General features: G+C 44.6%; 1 protein-coding gene across 1 annotated transcript in view; it reads right to left on the bottom strand.

Moving 5' to 3' along the window:
* ASTN2 (astrotactin 2) overlaps positions 1 to 19,646 on the bottom strand; it is an 861,071-nt gene that overhangs the window by 444,813 nt on the left and 396,612 nt on the right. The window contains exons 8-10 of the mRNA XM_041762437.1: positions 10,806 to 10,890; positions 9,733 to 9,807; positions 8,807 to 8,932 (exon numbers count right to left, since the gene is read on the bottom strand). Of these exons, the coding sequence (XP_041618371.1) occupies positions 8,807 to 8,932; positions 9,733 to 9,807; positions 10,806 to 10,890 (286 nt within the window). The remainder of the gene's footprint in view (positions 1 to 8,806; positions 8,933 to 9,732; positions 9,808 to 10,805; positions 10,891 to 19,646) is intronic.

The raw sequence follows: 19,646 nt of genomic DNA, 5'->3' as shown, positions 1-19,646 counted from the left end.
ACAGGCTTAGACGGGGCCTGGCACAAAGTAAGGGTTCAATACATGTTAGTCATTATTATCTACGACCGTGGGGCTAAGAGTTTATACGTGATTCAGTCTCAAAAACATCCAAACATATATTGACCATTCTCAGTCACGTTTACGACAGGAAACAGAGACTCAGAAAGTTTAAGTCACTTGCCCAAGGGCACCTCGTGAGTAGTGGGGCTGGGATTTGAACTCAGGCACTTTTCTGGAACCCACACCATTCCCTTTGCTCAGTCCTCGTCTGTTGTGTGTTTCAAGGGGGCAAGTAGGTTGCCTACCCAAGTTCTCTCGCCCTCTGAGAAAGGAACGCTATGTGAGTAACCAGTAAGGAAGGGAACGTGGGTGCAGCACGGTGGGGAATCCGTACACCGAAGGCTGAGGAAGCCCGCTCTGTCTCCACGTCCCCGCCGGGATGAACTTCAAAGTTGTCCGCCATGAGTAGACACACACCACCACCATTAATAGAAGCTGTTGAGGTTATGAGGAAGGCAAAGACAAGGAGGGAGGCCTCGTGAGTACTGAACCATATAAGGCCTGAATCAACGGCCTCCCCTCCCCAGACTCTGCTTTCCCAGGTCTTCCCATCCAGGCACCCCAGGATAATGCTATCACCTGCCTCAGTCCTGCCTACCCTACGTATCCTCATGCCCTGCTGCTCGTACCTCCCCTCGCCTCTGCCATCCATGCCTAGGTAGGATCAAGAGGAAGCATGCACACCTCCCTTCTCTGCACTGTGAACTATGTCTTTTACCACCTGATCCAAATGTATCCTGTGGTTACTCCTTTATTTGTTGTACATCTGTAAAGCTTCTGAAACACTTGACTCATTGAACACCCATCGCATGTCAGGTGCTCTACTAGTTCCTCTATACACATTATATAATCTTCACAACCATCTGAGGAAAACACAACCATCCCTGTCTTCTAGGTTCCGAAAGGGAAAGATGGGAGAAGGCAGGTTACTTGACCCAAAGAGCTCAGGTCACAAATCGTGCACCAAGATTCATATCCGGGTCCGTAGGATGCCAATCCTATGCTCTTTCCAACTGCTTCTTCCCTTTCTGATCTATTTTTTAGAACCAGCACAGCGTCCATCCCACAGGGGAGCATCTAGAGTGCTTCTGTTGAGGCTGCCACCTTAAGATGCTCGGCCCACATCTCCAGAACACACTGCATCCGACTGGAGGTAGCGTCTGGGCAAAAGCCAGATTCCAGGATCCAGAGCATTCACATAGGAGCACCTGCTGGGGGCGCTCTCCTCGAGTGCTCTCAGGGGTTCCACTAGGCCAGGCGGCCCACAGCTGAGGAAGGAAAGAGGAAGACAGCGCCCTTGTTCTGATTCCGCTCCTACAGTCACTGTGCCCTCTGCCACGTGCCCACTGCACCGCACTCCAGACACGCGGAACCAGAGGCTCCCCTGTCAAGCCTGCCCCTTCCAGACCCCGTGCCTTGTCCAGGGAGAGAACCTCTGTGGGTTTTGTCCCAGCATCCATCCACTGGCCGTCAGCCCTGGGGAGCGGGCTGGAGCGGGCTGTAACCTTGATCCACACGGTAAAGCGGCCTGTGCCCTCGCCGGCTTCGAGGGCGGCTCAGGGACCCAGGGCTGGCTATGCAGAGAGAGCACTTTGCCCCTGAAGACACTGACCTGGGACCCTGGCAAGTGTCCCCCAGAAGGACAAATGGAGCCATCACAGCCTAGACATGAGAAGCACAGAGTCAGGGGTCAGATGCTCAGGATTCGAACCGTGCGTCTGCCGCTTATCAGCTGGCTGTTGTCAGCTGCCAAGCTGCATGACCTCCCTGAGCCTAGCTTCCTCCTGCATTAACGGGAGCTCCAGAGCTCATAATGGGTGAGGATTCAATGAGCTCATTTCACTAAAGCACTTACACCATTGCTCTCTTATAAGGATACTTATTAGGGTACTTTGGGCCCATTCAGAGAATCCAGGATAATCAACCTATCTTAAGGTGCTTAACCACTTCTGCAAAGATCCTTTTTCCAAATAAGGGGACACTTACAGGTTCTAGGAATTGGTGCTCATACCTCTGGGGTCATCATCAGTCTCCCACAACATTGCCTTCCCAACAACTTCCCAGGTACCCTGACGGTACTGGTCCAGGGACCATGGTCTGAGACCCAGTGACCTGGTGACTTCCCGCCAATACTTCCCAGTCTGGCTCAGAGGTCGCTCCTCTGTAAGGCTTCCCCTTTTATCCTCCGGGGAGCTTACTCACCTCCACCCTTGCATCCTTCTCTGTCCTGACCTTTCTCTCCATCCTCTTCCACTGTCACCAAGTACGACATCTTTTTGTTTGCAATTTTGTCTCAGCCAATGCAACTGGGATCCCTGTTTGAAGATTTTTATCTAACACTTAGCCTGGCGTATAGTAGGTGCTCAGTAAATCCTTAGGGCTTGCAACTGAAAGGCCAAAAGAACAAGGAACCATTCCTAATTCTATTTTGAACTAATTCAATGTGAAAACTGTCACCAAGTGAGCAGTGCTAGCTTTCATTCTGATATCCTATTATTCTTTCAAAATTGTGCAGGAATTAACAGTAGTTCACTGTTTCATTTTCATTGATTTGAGATCATAGAAAAATCACTGAGGGGCTCCAAAAGCTGGGCTTTGTGGATGATTATTATTCCAACTATAATAGCTATTCTTGCGTCTCTCTTATAAGAAGAATCAGCTCTGGGTGAAACTGTGAAGAAGGCCCAGTGTGTAGAAATAAGTGTTGTTTGCCACCCTTTTCTCTCCACGAGTATCTTTTATTTCATCTCTCAAGTCAGTATCTTGTTCCGTGCTCCTGGCTAGAGTGAGATTCCTGAAAGCAGAGGTGGGCCTTATTATCTCTGTATTCCTAGGGTACCTGGCACGGTGCCTGGCACACAGAAGGGGCCCAGCTAAGGTTTTTAGAATTGAAAGGAGTCTATGCAATTTAACTAGAACTCAGTTGAGTACCTTTGAGGCTGACATCGTTAGTGTCTGACAATCTCATTCCCGGCAGCTGCCTGCTGGGACAGGCTGAGGCATGGGAGCTGTCCCCCAGGGGAGAGTTCTCTTCTTTGGCCCTCCAACCCCTTAGACTTGAAAGCCTTCTCTCTTGCCTTAGATTCTTCGTAGCCAAATCTATCCACAACTCAAGGTTAATTGCTAATGTTCTCTCCTGAAAATACTTTTCCTAATTCTTTTGGTCAGGAATTGCTTCTTCCCTTTCCACCCTCGCCCCAGGCACCCCATGTGTACAGCAAATGTGTCCCTGCATTCCTTCTGCACGTAAAGCCAGCAGACGTACCACACACCATACCAGACTCCGTAGGTTCATTTCAGTCTTCCTCGAACCCCATGACAAAGGGATGAATGGGAGCTCTCAATACTAAGACACTACTGATTTTAAGATGCATCATAGATTGGATGTAGCCTTTTAGCAAAAGAAGGAGAAAATAATCAAAAAGAGAGAGAAAGGGAAGGGAGGGAATAATCAAAATAATCAAAAAGAGGGAGAAAGGGAAGGGAGGGAAAACTGAATGGGGAAAAATCAGAAAGGGAGACAAATCGTGAAAGACTCTTAACTCTGGGAAATCAACTGACGGTCACTGGAGGGGAGATGGGGGGTGGAATGAGGACTGGGTGTTACATGCAACTGATGAATCACTGCAAACTACATCTGAACCTAATGACTTACTATATGTTGGCTGATTGAATTTAAAGAGAAAAAAAGAGAACAAAATTACGTTCTACTATGCTACAGTAAAAACAAACACAATAACTAATGCTTCTAGAAAATTCCCATGCGCCCAACTCCATGCTTTACAATGTATTGTGTCATTTGAGTCTCAACACACCCCACATGGTATAATCTTCTACCCACATTATCCACCAGGAGAAACACAGCTCCAGAAAAGCTCAAGAATGGAGCAAGCGGTAGAGGTGGGATTTGAACTCATGCAATTCAGCTAGGCTCCTGTAGCCTATGCTTTAAAAAAAAAAGAAAAAGAAAAAGAAAGAAAAAGAAAAAGAAGAAAGAAAGAGAGAGAGAGAGAGAGAGAAAGAAAAAGAAAAAGAAAAAGAAAAAAAGAAAAAGAAAATAAAAGAACCACCTTACATAATAAGCGGCATGTTTAAGCAAAATACAGCATACATAGAGAAAAGTGTGTAAATCATCTCTGTACAGCTTGGTGAATTTTTACAGGTGAAAACACTCCTATAACCACCACCCAGATCAAGAAATCAAACATTGTCAGCATCACATAAATCCTTCCCCCCAGTCACTGCTCCCTCTCTCACCCAAAGGCAATGCTTATCATTTCTTCTAACAGCACAGACTCATTTTTTACTCTTTTTGATCTTCATGTAAACATATTTTTTGTGTCTCTTCCATAACTCCATATTATATGTGTGAGGTTCACTGTTGGCGATATGTGTGGCTGTTGTTTTTGTGAGTATTCATCATTATAGCATTCCATTGTATGAACATTTTATGATTTATGTCTGTTTTGTCATTGATGGGCATTCATGGATTTTTTCCACCCTTTTTTTGGCAGTATAAATGAATGCTGCTATTAGCATTCTTGAGTGTATCATTTGCAGCACATATACACACATTTCCAGACACACATTTCTGGACATTCAACTTCAGTAGATCCTGCCCAACAGATTTACATACTGGTCCTATTAATTTATATTCCCACTATAAAGGTATGAGAGTTCCAGCTCACAAACATTTGTTATCAGCAGTTGTTTTAAATTTAGCCACCCAACTGGGAAGAGCCCATATATTTGACTTCTAAATTGCTCTGTCTTCCATAGTGTGCGATTCTTTACTTTCCAAATAACTTGTCGCAAACTAATACACAACAACAACAACAACAAATCAACAAGCAAAGCATCTTTAACTTTTCCTTCCAATTCTGCGGTAATGCTTATCTTTTTTCTCTCTGACTTGGCTTTGGAACAGCCTTTCCTCTAATCTCTTGGTTGTGATTCTATGGCTTATTATTGGCTATCTATAATTATGATCTATTATTTATTAATTTCTAACACATCGTCTGACTGGAGCTTATTAATTCTTTAAACACCCATGATCACTTGCCTGGGCAATGTCATGTCAAACAAGCTTTATTAGTGCAGCTTGGAATACTCAACTTACACAGCACAGATTCTTTTGAATGGTGACAATTGCAATCTTTTATCCTCCCTTGCAGGGAAACCAATGGACATTGTTGGGAAGTAAGATTTCAAAGGCTGTCATCTATTGCTCTAAGACCAGATGAATGCATGAGGGCACCCCCAAGCAGATAATAATTGGGTGCCCTAATCAAACCAAATATTCTTCAAACATTTGTGTAACTTTTCTTTAAAGGAGAAGCTTAGTGGTTCGTAAAGAAAGGTTTGAGAAGAAGTACCCATAGCTGCAGAGTATCATCCCCTCTCCCATCCTGAGCAGCCCTGCTCTGGCCCCAAGTTGGTGATAGGATGCACTCCACGTAACCAGGCACGGCATTCTTAGCGAGAGTTCAGAAGAACCTTCTCGTCTCGTTGTTATTGGCTCATGCCCCTTGAAGTTCTCACCCCTTTCAACTTAGTGCTATATTCCTTCCAATTACATATAACTCTCTCTGAAATGAATGCTAGTACTAATTCTTTCTTTCTTCTTTCTTTCTTTCTTTCTTTCTTTCTTTCTTTCTTTCTTTCTTTCTTTCTTTTCTTTCTTTCTTTCTTTCTTCTTTCTTTCTTTCTTTCTTTCTTTCTTTCTTTCTTTCTTTCTTTCTTTCTTTCTTTCTTTCTTCTTTCTTTTTCATTCCCAAAGATGTTTTATTAGAGTCTATGTAGATTAATATTCGGGGCCCTTTATTGTCTGGCTTGCTATTCAGCATAATTTAGATTGGATTAGAAAAGCCAACTGAGGGATCCCTGGGTGGCGCAGTGGTTTGGCGCTTGCCTTTGGCCCAGGGCGCGATCCTGGAGACCCGGGATCGAATCCCACGTCAGGCTCCCGGTGCATGGAGCCTGCTTCTCCCTCTGCCTATGTCTCTGCCTCTCTCTCTGTCTCTCTGTGACTATCATAAATAAATAAAAATTAAAAAAAAAAAGCCAACTGAGTCATCCTGTGGATTATGGTCATTCGCAACAGTCTTACATGGTATACAACCTTCCTGATGCTGCCTTCCCCACCATCACTAGTTTCTACAGAACTCTACTATAGTTGGAATTCAATTCAGCTAACATTGGTATAATGTAACACTAGAAATATGTTTTATACCAGCGTTGACATGTCTTATGTTATTTAATCATTACAAGTCTTGGGAGATGTTTCAACAAAATAAAATGTTCTTAACAGAACATGGGTTCTGGAGTTGAAGAGACAATGGGATGAATCTTGGCTTCATCACTTAGTAGTGAAGCCATCATTTTTAGAAAACATCTGAATTAGGGATCCCTGGGTGGCTCAGCGGTTTGGCGCCTGCCTTTCGGCCCAGGGCATGATCCTGGGGTCCTGGGATCGAGTCCCACGTCAGGCTCCCTGCATGGAGTCTGCTTCTCCCTCTGCCTCTCTCTCTGTGTCTCTCATGAATAAATAAATAAAATCTTAAAAAAAAACCCATCTGAATTAAAATAATAATAAATCATCCTATGGGGTTGTTGTAAGAATATAATGAGATAATATTAGCAAAATGTTTGGCAGGTAGTCAATAATCAATAGCTATGAGTTATTATTATCATTACACTAGGTGAAGAAGGCACTACTATTATCCCCATTTTGCTAAGAAAATGGAAAGTTAGCTAGTTGAATTTAGCCAGGATCACATAGTCCATACATGGTAGAGATAGGATTCTAACTCAGACCTGTTCAGCTCCAGAATGAGTACTATTATCAGACAGCCTAATATCTGTAGCTTCACTGAAATTACAAATTCAATGTCAACAGTACAGAACTCAGAAGAAAGCTAGGGGAGACCTTCTTTCAGCTGATTTCAATCAAGGTCACTGGGTCTCTTTTGAGAATAGTTCTTCAACCAGATGGTCTGTGCTCCATCTTTAAAAATATGCAATGCAGAGAAACCTTAGCACATGCTTTACCAAAGTCTCACCGACTTCAAGTCTATCAAGAATAGAAATAATGGCAATCTGCCATGAAAATGTGTGTGTGTAAAACCACCTTAGTTCTTACTAATTACCACTCCATTTCCTAAGTGTTACCCTTTAACAAACTATTCTTTTTAAAACTACCTCTTTTGGGAAATATCAACATCCTGAAAAATCATGCTAGGTTCATCTGTCCATGAAAAGTTGAGAAGGTGAGAATAAACAAATTGCAAAGCAGAGACCAACCCAAACACAACCCCAGGAGATGGGTTTGAAAGCTTCCTATCAAGATGCCATAGACATATTGATAACAACTTGATTCAAAATGGCCCAAAGCCAGCTATGCAGCAGTAGAATGATAATTACAAAGAGCTGGGGTGGTAAGGTGTGATTCTGAGCCCCTATGTAGGAGCAAACAAGCTGTGTATGAGCCCGTTTCAAAAGTAAAATCAGGGACGTCTGGGTGGCTCAGTGGTTTAGCATCTGCCTTTGGCCCAGGGTGTGATCCTGGAGACCCGGGATCGAGTCCCACATCGAGCTCCCTGCATGGAGCCTGCTTCTCCCTCTGCCTGTGTCTCTGTCTCTCTCTGTGTCATTCATAAGCAAATAAATAAAATCTGTTTTTTTAAAGTAAAATCAGAGGGGTGCCTTGGTGGCTCAGTTGGTTAAGCGTCTATTGATTTTTGGCTCAGGTCATGATCTCAGGGTTATGAGTTCGAGCCCCATGTCTGGCTTCACGCTGGGCATGGAGTCCACTTAAGATTTTCTCTCTCCACCCCTGCCGTCCCCACCCTCGGTTATGCACGCCCGCACGCTCGCACTCTCTCTCTCTCTTTCTCTTTCTCTCAAAAAAAAAAAAAGTAAAGTCAGGGACCATTTTTGGTAACATTGACATTTCTGAAATGCTTCCCTTAATCAAATTGTAGGGGAAAACAAAACAAAAACAAAAACTGCCTCCTCTAAAAAGCTCCAGAATAGTGATGGGATCAGATCTAAGACCACCGGTTTAATTAAATCAATAAACATCTAGTAGTTGTCCAATATGTACTGGGAGCTGGAGATTAGAAAGCTAAATAAGTTATTTTCTTTGACCTTGAGAGATTCACCACATAATGGGACAGAATGATATGTAAGCAACTAATTACAACACAGTAGGGTGAGTCTATAATGAAGTTAACTACAAGGTGCAAAGCATGAAAGAAAAGATGTAGTCTCTATCCTTTCATGAATAAAGAACAAATAAATTTGACCTGGACATCAAGAACCTATGGATTAGCCCAAAGTCTGCTCTCAATACCACAGTCATGAAATAGAAAGCATCTCATTCTCAAATCTTTCACCTTCATGATTCTCCAGTATACTATTAAGTGATGTTCTCTCATAAGACATAATCGTTAATAATCCCAGGATGAGCCAGGTAATGGGTTAGCCTCCCTCATATTTTATATAAAACCAGAAGGAGTACAATAATGTTGAAATATAAGGCACTGAGGCCCACCACAGGAGCACACTTCTAGGAGTGTGGAGCATGGCCTATTGGACAGTGTTCTTCACATCACCTACTGGGCAGGTGCCTACTTCAACAATATGAAGACTATTTCTTTGCACCAGTCTCTGGGATCCTCAAACAGAGGGGTTTGCAGTGTGCTGAAGAGTCCTTGGTACAGGACACCGGGGTTGACTTCCCTACCTGACATCGGCAGGGTCTTCCGTGACGAGCACGTCCGTCTTGCAGCTAGCCAGGGGGTTGATGGACAGCTCCACAGGCGGAACCACAAAGCTTTTGCTGACCGGAAGCCAGAGTCCTTGGCCCAAGCTGAAAGTAGACCTGCAATGTAAGAGTTTCCATTGGGGAACTCCCTGGGAAGCAGAGAGAAAATAGCAAATAGGGGCCCCTCCTGCCACCCCTTCTAGGACCATTTCTTACTTCCTCCACTCAGCTGAGGCCCGCTGCATTCTCTAAGGTGCCATTCTGACCAAGCTTGCCCAGACCTGGATGGCCATCTCTTAAACGTATTAATCACTTAGCCCATGCATTGCTCTGTGTTGCTAGTTTTCTTTTCCTGCCCACCTGTCCTGACTCCCAATGAACAGTGGGCTCTGTGAGGACAGGGGTGATTTCAGCTTTACTTTCCCCGGCAGTCCTGAGAGCCAGCAGGAATTCCAGAAGCGACTGCTAAGTCAGCAGGGGCCGTCTGCACAAAGGTGAAGAGCATGGACTCTGAATCAATTTGAACCAAAATCTGATTCCCAGTTCTGCCACTTAATTTGCTGTATGTCTTTCTCAGCTGAAGTATTGAAGTTTCACACAAGATTTCGTGGAGGTGGCATGAAGAGGTTCTCTGGCTTCAGAATATTTTTAAAGCACTGGACTAGATAATCAGCAATGTCTTGCCCATTTCAAATATCTGAGTCTGTAGGTCTAGATGCCAGACAAATGGGAATTCGATTCCCATAGCAACCTGGGCCATGATGGTACATTCATGCCAATGAGGGTTTCTCTATAGTCAGCAGACCCTAAAGGTTCACAGGCCCTACTAACTAAGAATGCATGACTTCCTCCCTCGGCCCTCCTCTGATTCCCAACATCATACCCCAACAAGACTGTCAACTCACCTGAGGATCTTTTCAGGAGCTTGCTCTCCCGTTACTAGGTCATAACCTCTCTCAAGTGTAGTGTACGGCCAAGGTCTGTGGGAAGAATGGAGGGAGGGAAAGAAAGGGGATAGGAGATGATATTAGTCAGAGGCAGGTGGGATTCACGTGTGCACACTGCTTAAAAGTAGCTTTACAGACAAATTTCACAGAATAATTATAGTTGATCCTTAAACAACACTGGGGGTTTAGGGGCACTGGCACCCCCACACAGTCCAAAATCTGCCTGTAGCTTCTGATTCCCCCAAACTCTAATAGTCTACTGTTTTATTTTGTTGTTTGTTGTTGTTGTTCTTCTTTTTTTTTTTTTTTTTTTTTTTTTAATAAGTAGGCTCCATGCCCACAGCCATGATCCCAGGATGGAGTTGCACTCTCTACTGAATGCGCCAGCCAAACACCTCACTAATAGTCTACTGTTGACTGGAAGGCTTACCAGTAACACAATCCGTTGATTAACACATATTTTATAGGTTATATGTATCATATGCTTTATTGTTACAATAATGTAGGCTTAGAGAAAAGAAAATGTTAAGAAAATCATAAAGAAAATACACAAACAGTCCTGTACTGTATTTATTGAAAAAAAAAATCCACATGTAAGTGGACCCGTGTGGTTTAAACTCATGTTGTTCAAGCCCATGTACTGGGTAAGACTGTTTATAAGAGAATGTCTCCATTTCACAAAAGGGCTCAGCACTTTAATGACCACTTGTCCGTTCTGGAGTTTATGGACCAGAACCTGATTTTCTTTCTTTATCAGTCCGATTAAGGAAGTGTTCAATGATTACTTACAGTTTGGGAGAGGGAGTTAAATTTGAGCCTTTGCTCTCTAGACGATTCATCAATCATGTACCTTTAATACAAAAATGTTATTCAGTGGGAAATGGGATTCAGTACCCATCGAGTTTTATAAGAACACAACTGTTGTAGAGAAGACTCCTCTCTGTGGAGTGGTTCTGGGGCCTGTAGTAACAGAGCAGAGGAGGTGGGGATGGCCCTCCACTGTCCCTGCCATGATGTCCTTTGCCACTCACCCTTCACTCTGTCCCCAGTCACTGCGCACACACAGGTGTCTATGAACCGGGTCGGGGGCATAGCCTTCATGACAGCTGCACTCTCCTGAAAGCAAAAAAGAAAAAGGAGTCTTGTGAAATACTATCTGCCCCAAACAGCCTTCTCCTCTGGCATCCTTGTTTTCTCAGTGGGCTGCCTGGTTTTAGAAAAGGCCCAGGGAAAGAGCATGTTCTGGTCTACCCACCATGGTGGTTAATAAAGAGTTTATTCATTTGTTCATCTGCTCACTTATTCAACAATTCCTGACCATACTCCCAGCCAGATTCTCGGCCTCACACGAGGATGCAGAGATAGGACACTGATGGGGCCCATGGGTTAATGAGGGAAACAGGAAGTGACCTGGTGGCAACAGATGGAGGTCCCATCTTCAAATATTTAACTTATGATAAAGTACATTTGCATTGCGTATAATCAGACATTGGGATTCTCTCCACTTGAATGAACAACTCATGTTCATCCAATAAGTCTCAAATCAAATGTCACCCTCTCCAAGATACCTTTGATTTCCCCTTCTGGATAATTTGTTTTCATTTATCATTTCTGGATTTTATTTTGTTTTGTTGTTATTGTTGTTTGTCTTAGTTGGTTTTCCTTTCCTCTTCTTCCCTTTCCCCTTTTCTCCTCCTACCCTTTTCCTCTCTATCCATCCATCCATCCATCCACCCAGGTATCCATACATCATTTTATTTTGGCCATATCTTATGTCTGGTTGCATGAATGCTTGCTAGTATCCCACATTGCCTTTAGCATCTTCTCCCTTTGGCCCAAGCTCACTTTGGGCAGGAGCACATGTCTAGTTTCCTTGTATATCTTCAGAGTTCAGAATCCAGTAAGAGTTTTTCCAAAGCTCTCTGTCCTCCTCTCTTCAGTTATCAGTTCTGCTCCACTGTACACTCCTTAAGATATTAGTGAATAAGGTTCAATTTGTTATTGGTTTTTCCTAAGGTGTATTTGTGGAATGTTCACAGATGCCTTACCATAGATTCTATAAAATAAAATGAATGGGAAACACTAGACTATCTGTAGAGCAAGTGTGTGTGGTTCTTCATGAAAGTGATACCTAAACAGTTTTCCCAAATCCTATTTCATCCTGAGAAGCTTGCTGGTGGCACAGGTCATGAGATTACTGTGCTATGGACCATACCTTGGAAGATGCTCATAGGAACTGCCCTGCCTTAGCCCCCTGCCTAGAACAGACCAGGTGCTCAATACGGTGAGCTGAATGAATAATTATCTGTTATAGCTCATAAATTTCTAGACTATGGGCATCAGGTTGCCTTCTTCCTCATCCTCAGATGATCATACTGATATACTCTTCTCTCTCTCACACACACACAGATGAACCTGCAGCTCTTCAATCCTACAGTGATTCTGATTAGCCTGACCTGAGAGAGTTTTCGAACCATGTTTCCCGGAAATGTATAATTCAATGGCAGAGATTTAGGATATTTGCAACTTTTAGATTTTAATTTCCCCTAAAAACTTTTATTTTTAAATCTCATTAATAGTAAAAAGAAAATGAAGGCTAAACGTTCAGATGTTACATACTAGAATTTCAGACGCAGGAGAGCACAGTTACATTCGGTCCAGTTGGCAGGTAAACACATTTTATGCAAAATTCATTGAAAACCAACCACCACCACCAAGCCCATAAAAACACCTTCTCCTGTCATCTCTGTTTCATTGAGGAAGAGATGGAGACTGGGAGCCAAAGTGCCAACAAGCCCATGCTTTTTACAATTACAGATATTGTGAATCAAGTCTTTTTTTTCAACTTTGTGCTACAAAAACAAAACACAGCAGGGAATATATATTAGGGCAAGACAGGTTCTACAACCATCACCCATAACTCCCGACTTCAAAACGTTTATATTCATCAAACAACAATTGTTTTCACTGATTCACTAAAGATGTTATACATTTGACCTTATACAAAGCATTCTGGGTGTTAAAAAAAAAAACCTCTCTAATTTGTTTTAAACATTATAATGGTGCTTAATCTCTGTAACCCCAGCATTAGCAAGTATCTAGCAAAGAGCTGAGGCTTGATAAATGTTGGTTGAACTGAAATGGTAGTAAGACAGAAGAAAGAGTAAAGGATTATGTGTCAGAGATAGTATTAAAAATATTCAGAATAAGATTGCCAAAAGAAGAGAGAGGGAGAGTGATGTACTTTCCTTCTTCTCTGGATACCTGGTAAATAGGAGGAGGCTGCTTGCAGGCAGGAATGTTCTCCATAACTCTCCTCTCCAATAGCAAGTTCCAGTCTTCCGACAAATGTGTGCAACCTAATGAGCTGACTATTGCCGGAGGTGAGGAGAATGGAGGGCTGAGATCCTTGAGATTTGGATGAGAATAATTTACCAAAATGGGGAGGGGTAGGAGTCACTAATGATGTGTTAAAATGCGACAGTCCCATCATGAAATATTCACCACTTTAAATACGTCTGATATTAAATATTAAAAGTCCTGGCATTTGTCCCCGAGGCTCCCAGGACTGATTTATGATCTGACACAACCACACACCTCATGATTCATAATGGGCGAAGTGTATAGCTGCCTCCCGCGGAGGGACAGGAAGCCAGGCTGGAGAGGGCAGGAAGCCACGGGAAGGGAGGGCCTTTCTTTTTCAGGGAAAGAGCACAGCGTGGGCTCGGATTTCTCCAATCAATCTGTGACTCTGCAGGAAAGGGCACAGGTCCACTGTCTCCTCTCCCTCCTCTCGGGAATATTAGTGAGAATGAGAATCCACACAGAAAAAGGGGGGCTGCTGTCTGTTGTGTTTCTTTCCCATGTGCTTACCAGGCAAGTTTCCCATTTCTCAGGACAGACCTTAATTACTGACACTCATACAACAAATATGTATTTTGCGAAGGAGAAGCATCCACCCCGAGACCCCTAAAAGGCTGCCTAGAGAACAGGAAGTGGGAGTGGCGGGGGGCGGAGATGGTTGGAGGCAGAGCGGTCTAAATTCCAATCCTCACTTTCTCTCTCCTTGGATGTGTGGTCTTGGGGAAGTCACTCCACCTTTGTGGGTCTCAGTTTTCTCATCCACAGAATGGAAATGATAGTATGTCAACCTCACAGAGCTGACTGTGAGAATAAATTGAAGTAGTGAAGGGTAAGGCTCATGGCTCAAGGAAGACCTAAGGAGTGGATACTCAAGAAATTTCTTCCTCTTTCCATTCCAAGACAGCCCACCATTATGATACACACTGGAATATAACGTTAGACACACTGGATACGTAATTTCTTCTTGCTGGACCTTAATTTCCCAATCTGCACAATGGAAAGTTGGGAGGAGAAGGTCATCAATTCTGAGTGCTGATGAGAGTCAGTCATTTATGCTGCCTTTCTGAAGCCCTAAATTCTTGCTTTCTGGACACTGTTTGAGCGTGAGCTGTGATCACTCTCAGCAGTTGGGCTGGGTGTCTCCAGGAAGACTTCCATCAATGCCATGGCTATTGGCTTTATTGACTCCGATTTCCTATTTTTTGCTGGCTCAGCTAACTCTCTACTCTTTGCAACCAAGCATTTTCTTTTGCAAGATGCAAGCTTTTGACAGCCGGACCTGAGTATTAACCCCTTCCTTCTGTGAGTCCTTTCCTCAACCCTGCTTCTGCATACCCAGAGCAGCCAGGGTATCAAAGGACAGCTCTCCAGAGACACAGGTTTACTTGGTTTCCACCTGCTGACCACGATCACCTGTGTCCCCTTACTCCTGTCACAAAGAACTTCCTTGAGCGAAGGGACCACACCCATCTTGCTCACTGCTGCACCCAGCATCTGCTGAGCTGCCTGGTACATAAATAAATGAGGAGGTATATTTTACAATAGTAATGTCTATGCCAATGTGATAAAGAAACCTTTTTTTTTTTTTAATTTGACTGTTCTTCCCACAAAGCTGGGAGCTTCTTGATCACAGAAATCTTTTTATAATCCTCTCCACATGCTAGTAACTACTATAAGTCTGATGAAGGGTAGGCCACTCATTGGCTGAATAAATGAATGAATGAGTTAATACATAAATATATTATAGTTATCATGAATTCAGGCTGAATTCATTTAGAAAATGGTAGTTCTGCTGAGGACTAGAAGAAACTTTCTTATAACCAGGACAGGTATTTGCCAAGGAAATGGAGAGTATAAACACGAGTGTTGATGAAATGTCTAAAATAGAATCCTATTTCATAACAGAGCAGAAACAGCTCTTAAAGATCATCTCGGTCACATCTTCTCAGCTTCATTTCTCAGAAGGGAAAGTGCAACGTCAAGAGTGAAGACATTTGGTCAAATCACTAGACTAGCCTCGGGCCCAGTAGGGATTAGGACCCAGGGTTCTTGGCCGCTACTGTGGCATCCTTCCCACTGCATGGGTGATCTCAATGCTTCAGTACACTTGGCAACATTTTCTAGGATTTTTTCCCCTCTGTATTCCTCTGACATCTCTGCATTTCCTATAATGAGAATCTATTACATTTATAAAAAGGGATTATTTTTTAATATCATGAATCTGAGATACCTTTAACAGATTTAAAATATGCATTTATGTGACTGATAATGCAGACCTTAAAAAGGGCTTAATCTCTTCATTAAAGTCGTTCCCATAAGAGAATTCACTTAGGTGGATTTTCATCGTGCTAGTTACTAAAACTCTCTATTATCAGCTATAGATGAGTTGCACTGGCTTTAAAATATTTACCCTTCATGTCTCCTAGGTCCCATTCATTCAGTTCTCATTTTATGTGACATACATTCCCACTCCATAAAACCTTGGGTGAAAACAACAGAATGCCTCAATTATGAGCCATCTTGAGTTTAGCTTGTGTGGATTCTTCTAAATGACTTCAGAGTGGACATTGCCTTCATGTTAATCATGTAAGACCAGCAGGCAGAGAAAGTAGTTCAGAGCACTTGCCCTGGAATCATCTTGCTTTGGGTTCAAATCCTGGACCTGGCACTTAGAGTCTGCACAAATTTGATCAAGTGGCTTCACCTCTCTGCACCTATTTTCTAATCTGTAACAGCGCTGATATCGCCTATCTGCTAGAAAGATCTGTGATGTCTTTGAAAAGTCTGCAGTAGAGGCTTTGGCAGATTTCTTCTTGCTGAAAGCATCATGGATGTTTGAGTTTTTGTAATTATTGCTCTTGGAGAGGTGGGGCCAATTTCATCAATTGTTTTAGTGGAAAGAAAAAGTGCTTTGTAGATGAAGGATGGTTGCAATTTCAAGGTAGGCTCTCTGCAAAGCCAAGGGGATCTCAGTTTCTTTATCTGTATATTTGGGGCAACCTGAATGAAATAATCTCCAAAGCTGGTCACCATATTCCCAGAACCGGCAACACTTGTCACCTTTGTCTTTGCTCCTCCTACTGAAGGACACAGGAGCATGGAGGAGAGCATCAGCCAGAGGCTGCCACCCCTCCTCCCCGTCCCCCACAGCTCAGAGAAGCTCATCACCTGCCCACAACAGCTAGATAAGTGCAAATCCTTCTTCCCAAGCCTGCCTGCTGTCCAGCTCCCCACCTCCCACCTTGTCATCCTCTTACGATTCCATTTTCACTTGCTTCCGACTCAGTCATCACTTATCATCGCAGGCCAGGGACACTGGCTGCTGTTCATTTTCTTATTCTTCTTGTCACTGTAGCTTGGAAAAAAATCTCCCTGGGCCCTCAGAGCAGTAAGTGTGTATGGCATCCTTTCTTGTTCTGACTCTGAGTGGGCCACCTTGGGCTTCTTCATGTCCATCTCTGTGTCACTGGGGCCCAGCTCAGGGCCAGGAGCATGGTAGGAGAGGTATGGGCTGAGCATGACCACACTGGGAGCCTGCTCTGTGGCAGGAGTGGTGAAGACACTTGCCATATGTCACTGCATGTCATCTCAGAGGTCATACCCATGACCAGTACCAGGCGGAAGGGACTACTAGTCTGAAACAAAAGCTCAGATGCAAACTAGTCATTCATTCAAGGTCACAGACTCAGGTCTTCAAATCTCATGCTCCTTCACATAATCACAAACATCATAACAACAGACACGACCACCAGGACAGGAGCTAAGGACAACCACCCATAACGTGACAATTATCAGTTGCTAGATGATAAGCATTTGGAAGAAGAGGAATCTCCAGTTCACCCACACCAAAATTAGCATCGGGCTGATTTCTAAAATCTGACTATAACTAAAGATTAAAATCACTCTTTCAAAGAGCTCCTGTTCAAATGTAAATATTTTATGTGTGGATTAGAGTAAATCCATAATACCTATGTAATGGAGGTTGAGTTCCTGCTAGCAGGGATAACCCACAGGGGAAGCACAGTACCTTCTAATTGGGCATCTACTACGTTCTGATCTTACTCAAATGACTTTTGGTACATATGATGATACTGGCAGGATGATGTTATTGGTTCCACTGTGAGTACTATGAAGCTGAGGCCTGGAGAGGGTGGGTAGGTTGCCCAGGGTTCTGGATATCCAAGCCCAGTCTCTTTCTGAGACTTGCCAAGCTATGTGATGGTTCTCTGAGGCTGTGCTTTAAGAGACTGTGGAAAATGGCATGAGCATAGGAGACCGGGGTGAAGGAAAATGTGCCCTGTGGTAGAATGAATGACTGGTGTCCTCACTTCCTACAGGAGGACCCCACACAACCTTGCCATGGCTGACTGTGGGAAGAGTGAGATTTCTTCCCTAGCCTGCGTCTGCAGGCTTAGTGTGTTACCTGCTTTGACCAATGGGATGATCACAGGCGTGATGTGAACAAAGGTTTGAAATGTGCTGCTTGGCTGGGCTTGTTCTCTTGCCATGAGAAAACCATGCTCTAAGAAGTGGCTGGTCCAAGGAGGATGCAGGGGATGTGGAATAGAACTGGATGCAGCCAGAGCTGAGAGACAAGTGCAACTGAGTCCTGGCTAGACTGGTCCATCCAACTGTGTAACAAAGGGGAAAATGCTTTCTAGTTGTTGACAATAAAACATTGTGGTTGTCCGTTATGCAGCCTTGGTGTAACAAAGGCTGATGCACCTCCAACGTGCATTTCCCCCTTCTATAAATAATGGTCCCACTTTCTTCCTAAAATGGAAACCCTAGAAAATTCTGACCTGACTCCATTTTTTCACCCTCAACATCAAAATGGCACCTCAATCCCACTGATTCTACATCTTTGTTGTCACTCAGACCCATCCCTTCCCATCTTTCCTACTATCAGTGCCCCAGGGAAGGCCTTCAACACTGTTGGAAAAACACTGCTGAAAAAGTTTCGTCACTGGTGGTGAGCTTTCAGTGTCCTTCCATCAATCTGAGTGATGGCCAGTTATCTTTTCAAAGAGCAGCTACACCCATGGCTCATTCCTCAAATTCTCAGTGGCTCCCTGCTGCTCTCAGGACAGAGTCTAACATCCAAAGCCCTTCATGACTGGGCCCCAGCCAACCGTCCCAGCCTTCTCAATGGCTCTCCCTCCCTTGTTTGTACCTTTCCTGCCCTAACCTCCTCTTGGGTTTACTGATCATAACAGGGCCATCTGGGACCCACCAGCAGACCCGGGTCTGCTTCTTGCAGCAGGTCTGTCCTGATCCCACTCCCTGAGAAGACCAGAGCCTGAGACTCGGAGAGAGTGATGTTCAGCAGAGGAGAGACCAGAGGTTGAGAGCGAGTAGGAGGCAAAGAGAAAATTAAGCGGCAAAATGGTATTTAGTAAAAGTATGAGCTCATCTGGGCAGTTCTGAATGCAAGCAGCATCCTCAGGGAATGTATTTCACAACGATGACTCCTCTGCAACCTTGTGCAAATCTTTCTGCTTTTCTAGGCTGCCGTCTTCCTGTGCAGGAAGATGAGCAGCTAATACACAGAGATCCCCAAACACCCTTCCAAGCCCTGTTCAAATCCCAGTCCTTGATTCTTCTTTTAACACACGCAGGTCTTGTCTCTTGAAGTCAGTGTTTCCCTAGGGACGGAGGGGGGAGGCCTGAGTGCAGCCAAGTAACAAGAGGAAGGACGGGGATCTTCAGAAAGTGAGGAAGACTTCTCTAGAAGTCTGCTCAGCCAACTGTGCTGTGCGACCCAGGGCAGGGCCCCTCCCTCCCTGGGACTCAGTCTCCCTATCTGTGCCCTGAGAAGGTTGGTCTGGATGACATCCAAGCAACCTCGCAAGGGTGCCTCTGCTGTCCCTTTGTTCCTTACACTGTCGCAGTGACACGCTTCCTCCTTGTTCTTCCAGAAGCACCTGAGACACATCTGGATGTCCGCGTGATGGCTGCCGGCCCCTCAACACCATTCACCCTCATGCCTCTGAGGCCAAGAGGAAGAAGAAGAAAACAAAACAAAACAAAACAAAATACAACAGAGGCCAAAGGGTCCTGGTGGCCCAGGCTGGCGGTCAGGCCTGACGGAGATCAGAGTCCTTCATCAAGGCCACCGGGGGCTACAGGCACGGACTCAGCCGTGGGGAATGGACTGGGCGCTGAGGGCCAGCGGCAGGCCTCGCCTGAGCGCCCACGTCAGGGTCTTGCCCAGGGCGGGCCCTGTCCAGGCCGCAGCCGTCCCTGAGTGCGCCCCGTGCACGACTGTCTGCACATCATGTCTAGGAGGAGAGCACGAGGGGAAGAGATCCATTAAAATTACGGCAGTGAGGATGGAGGGGCTGAGGCAACCTCACCAGCCGCGGGATCAGACCAGAGGTAGCCGGTCCCAGGCCCCAGGAGGGTCGTGACTCCTCACATGGTCGCCCGAGCAGGCCTTGCCCTCCCCCACTGCCCCCCGCCGCCCCAAGTCACCTGAAGGGGGGGCCCCGAGGGGCTGGGGCAAGGGG

Source organism: Vulpes lagopus, chromosome 7, assembly GCF_018345385.1.
Source record: "Vulpes lagopus strain Blue_001 chromosome 7, ASM1834538v1, whole genome shotgun sequence".
Lineage (NCBI taxonomy): Eukaryota > Metazoa > Chordata > Mammalia > Carnivora > Canidae > Vulpes > Vulpes lagopus.
Note: the sequence above shows the minus strand (reverse complement) of the source record. Positions and strands in the feature narration are given on the sequence as shown.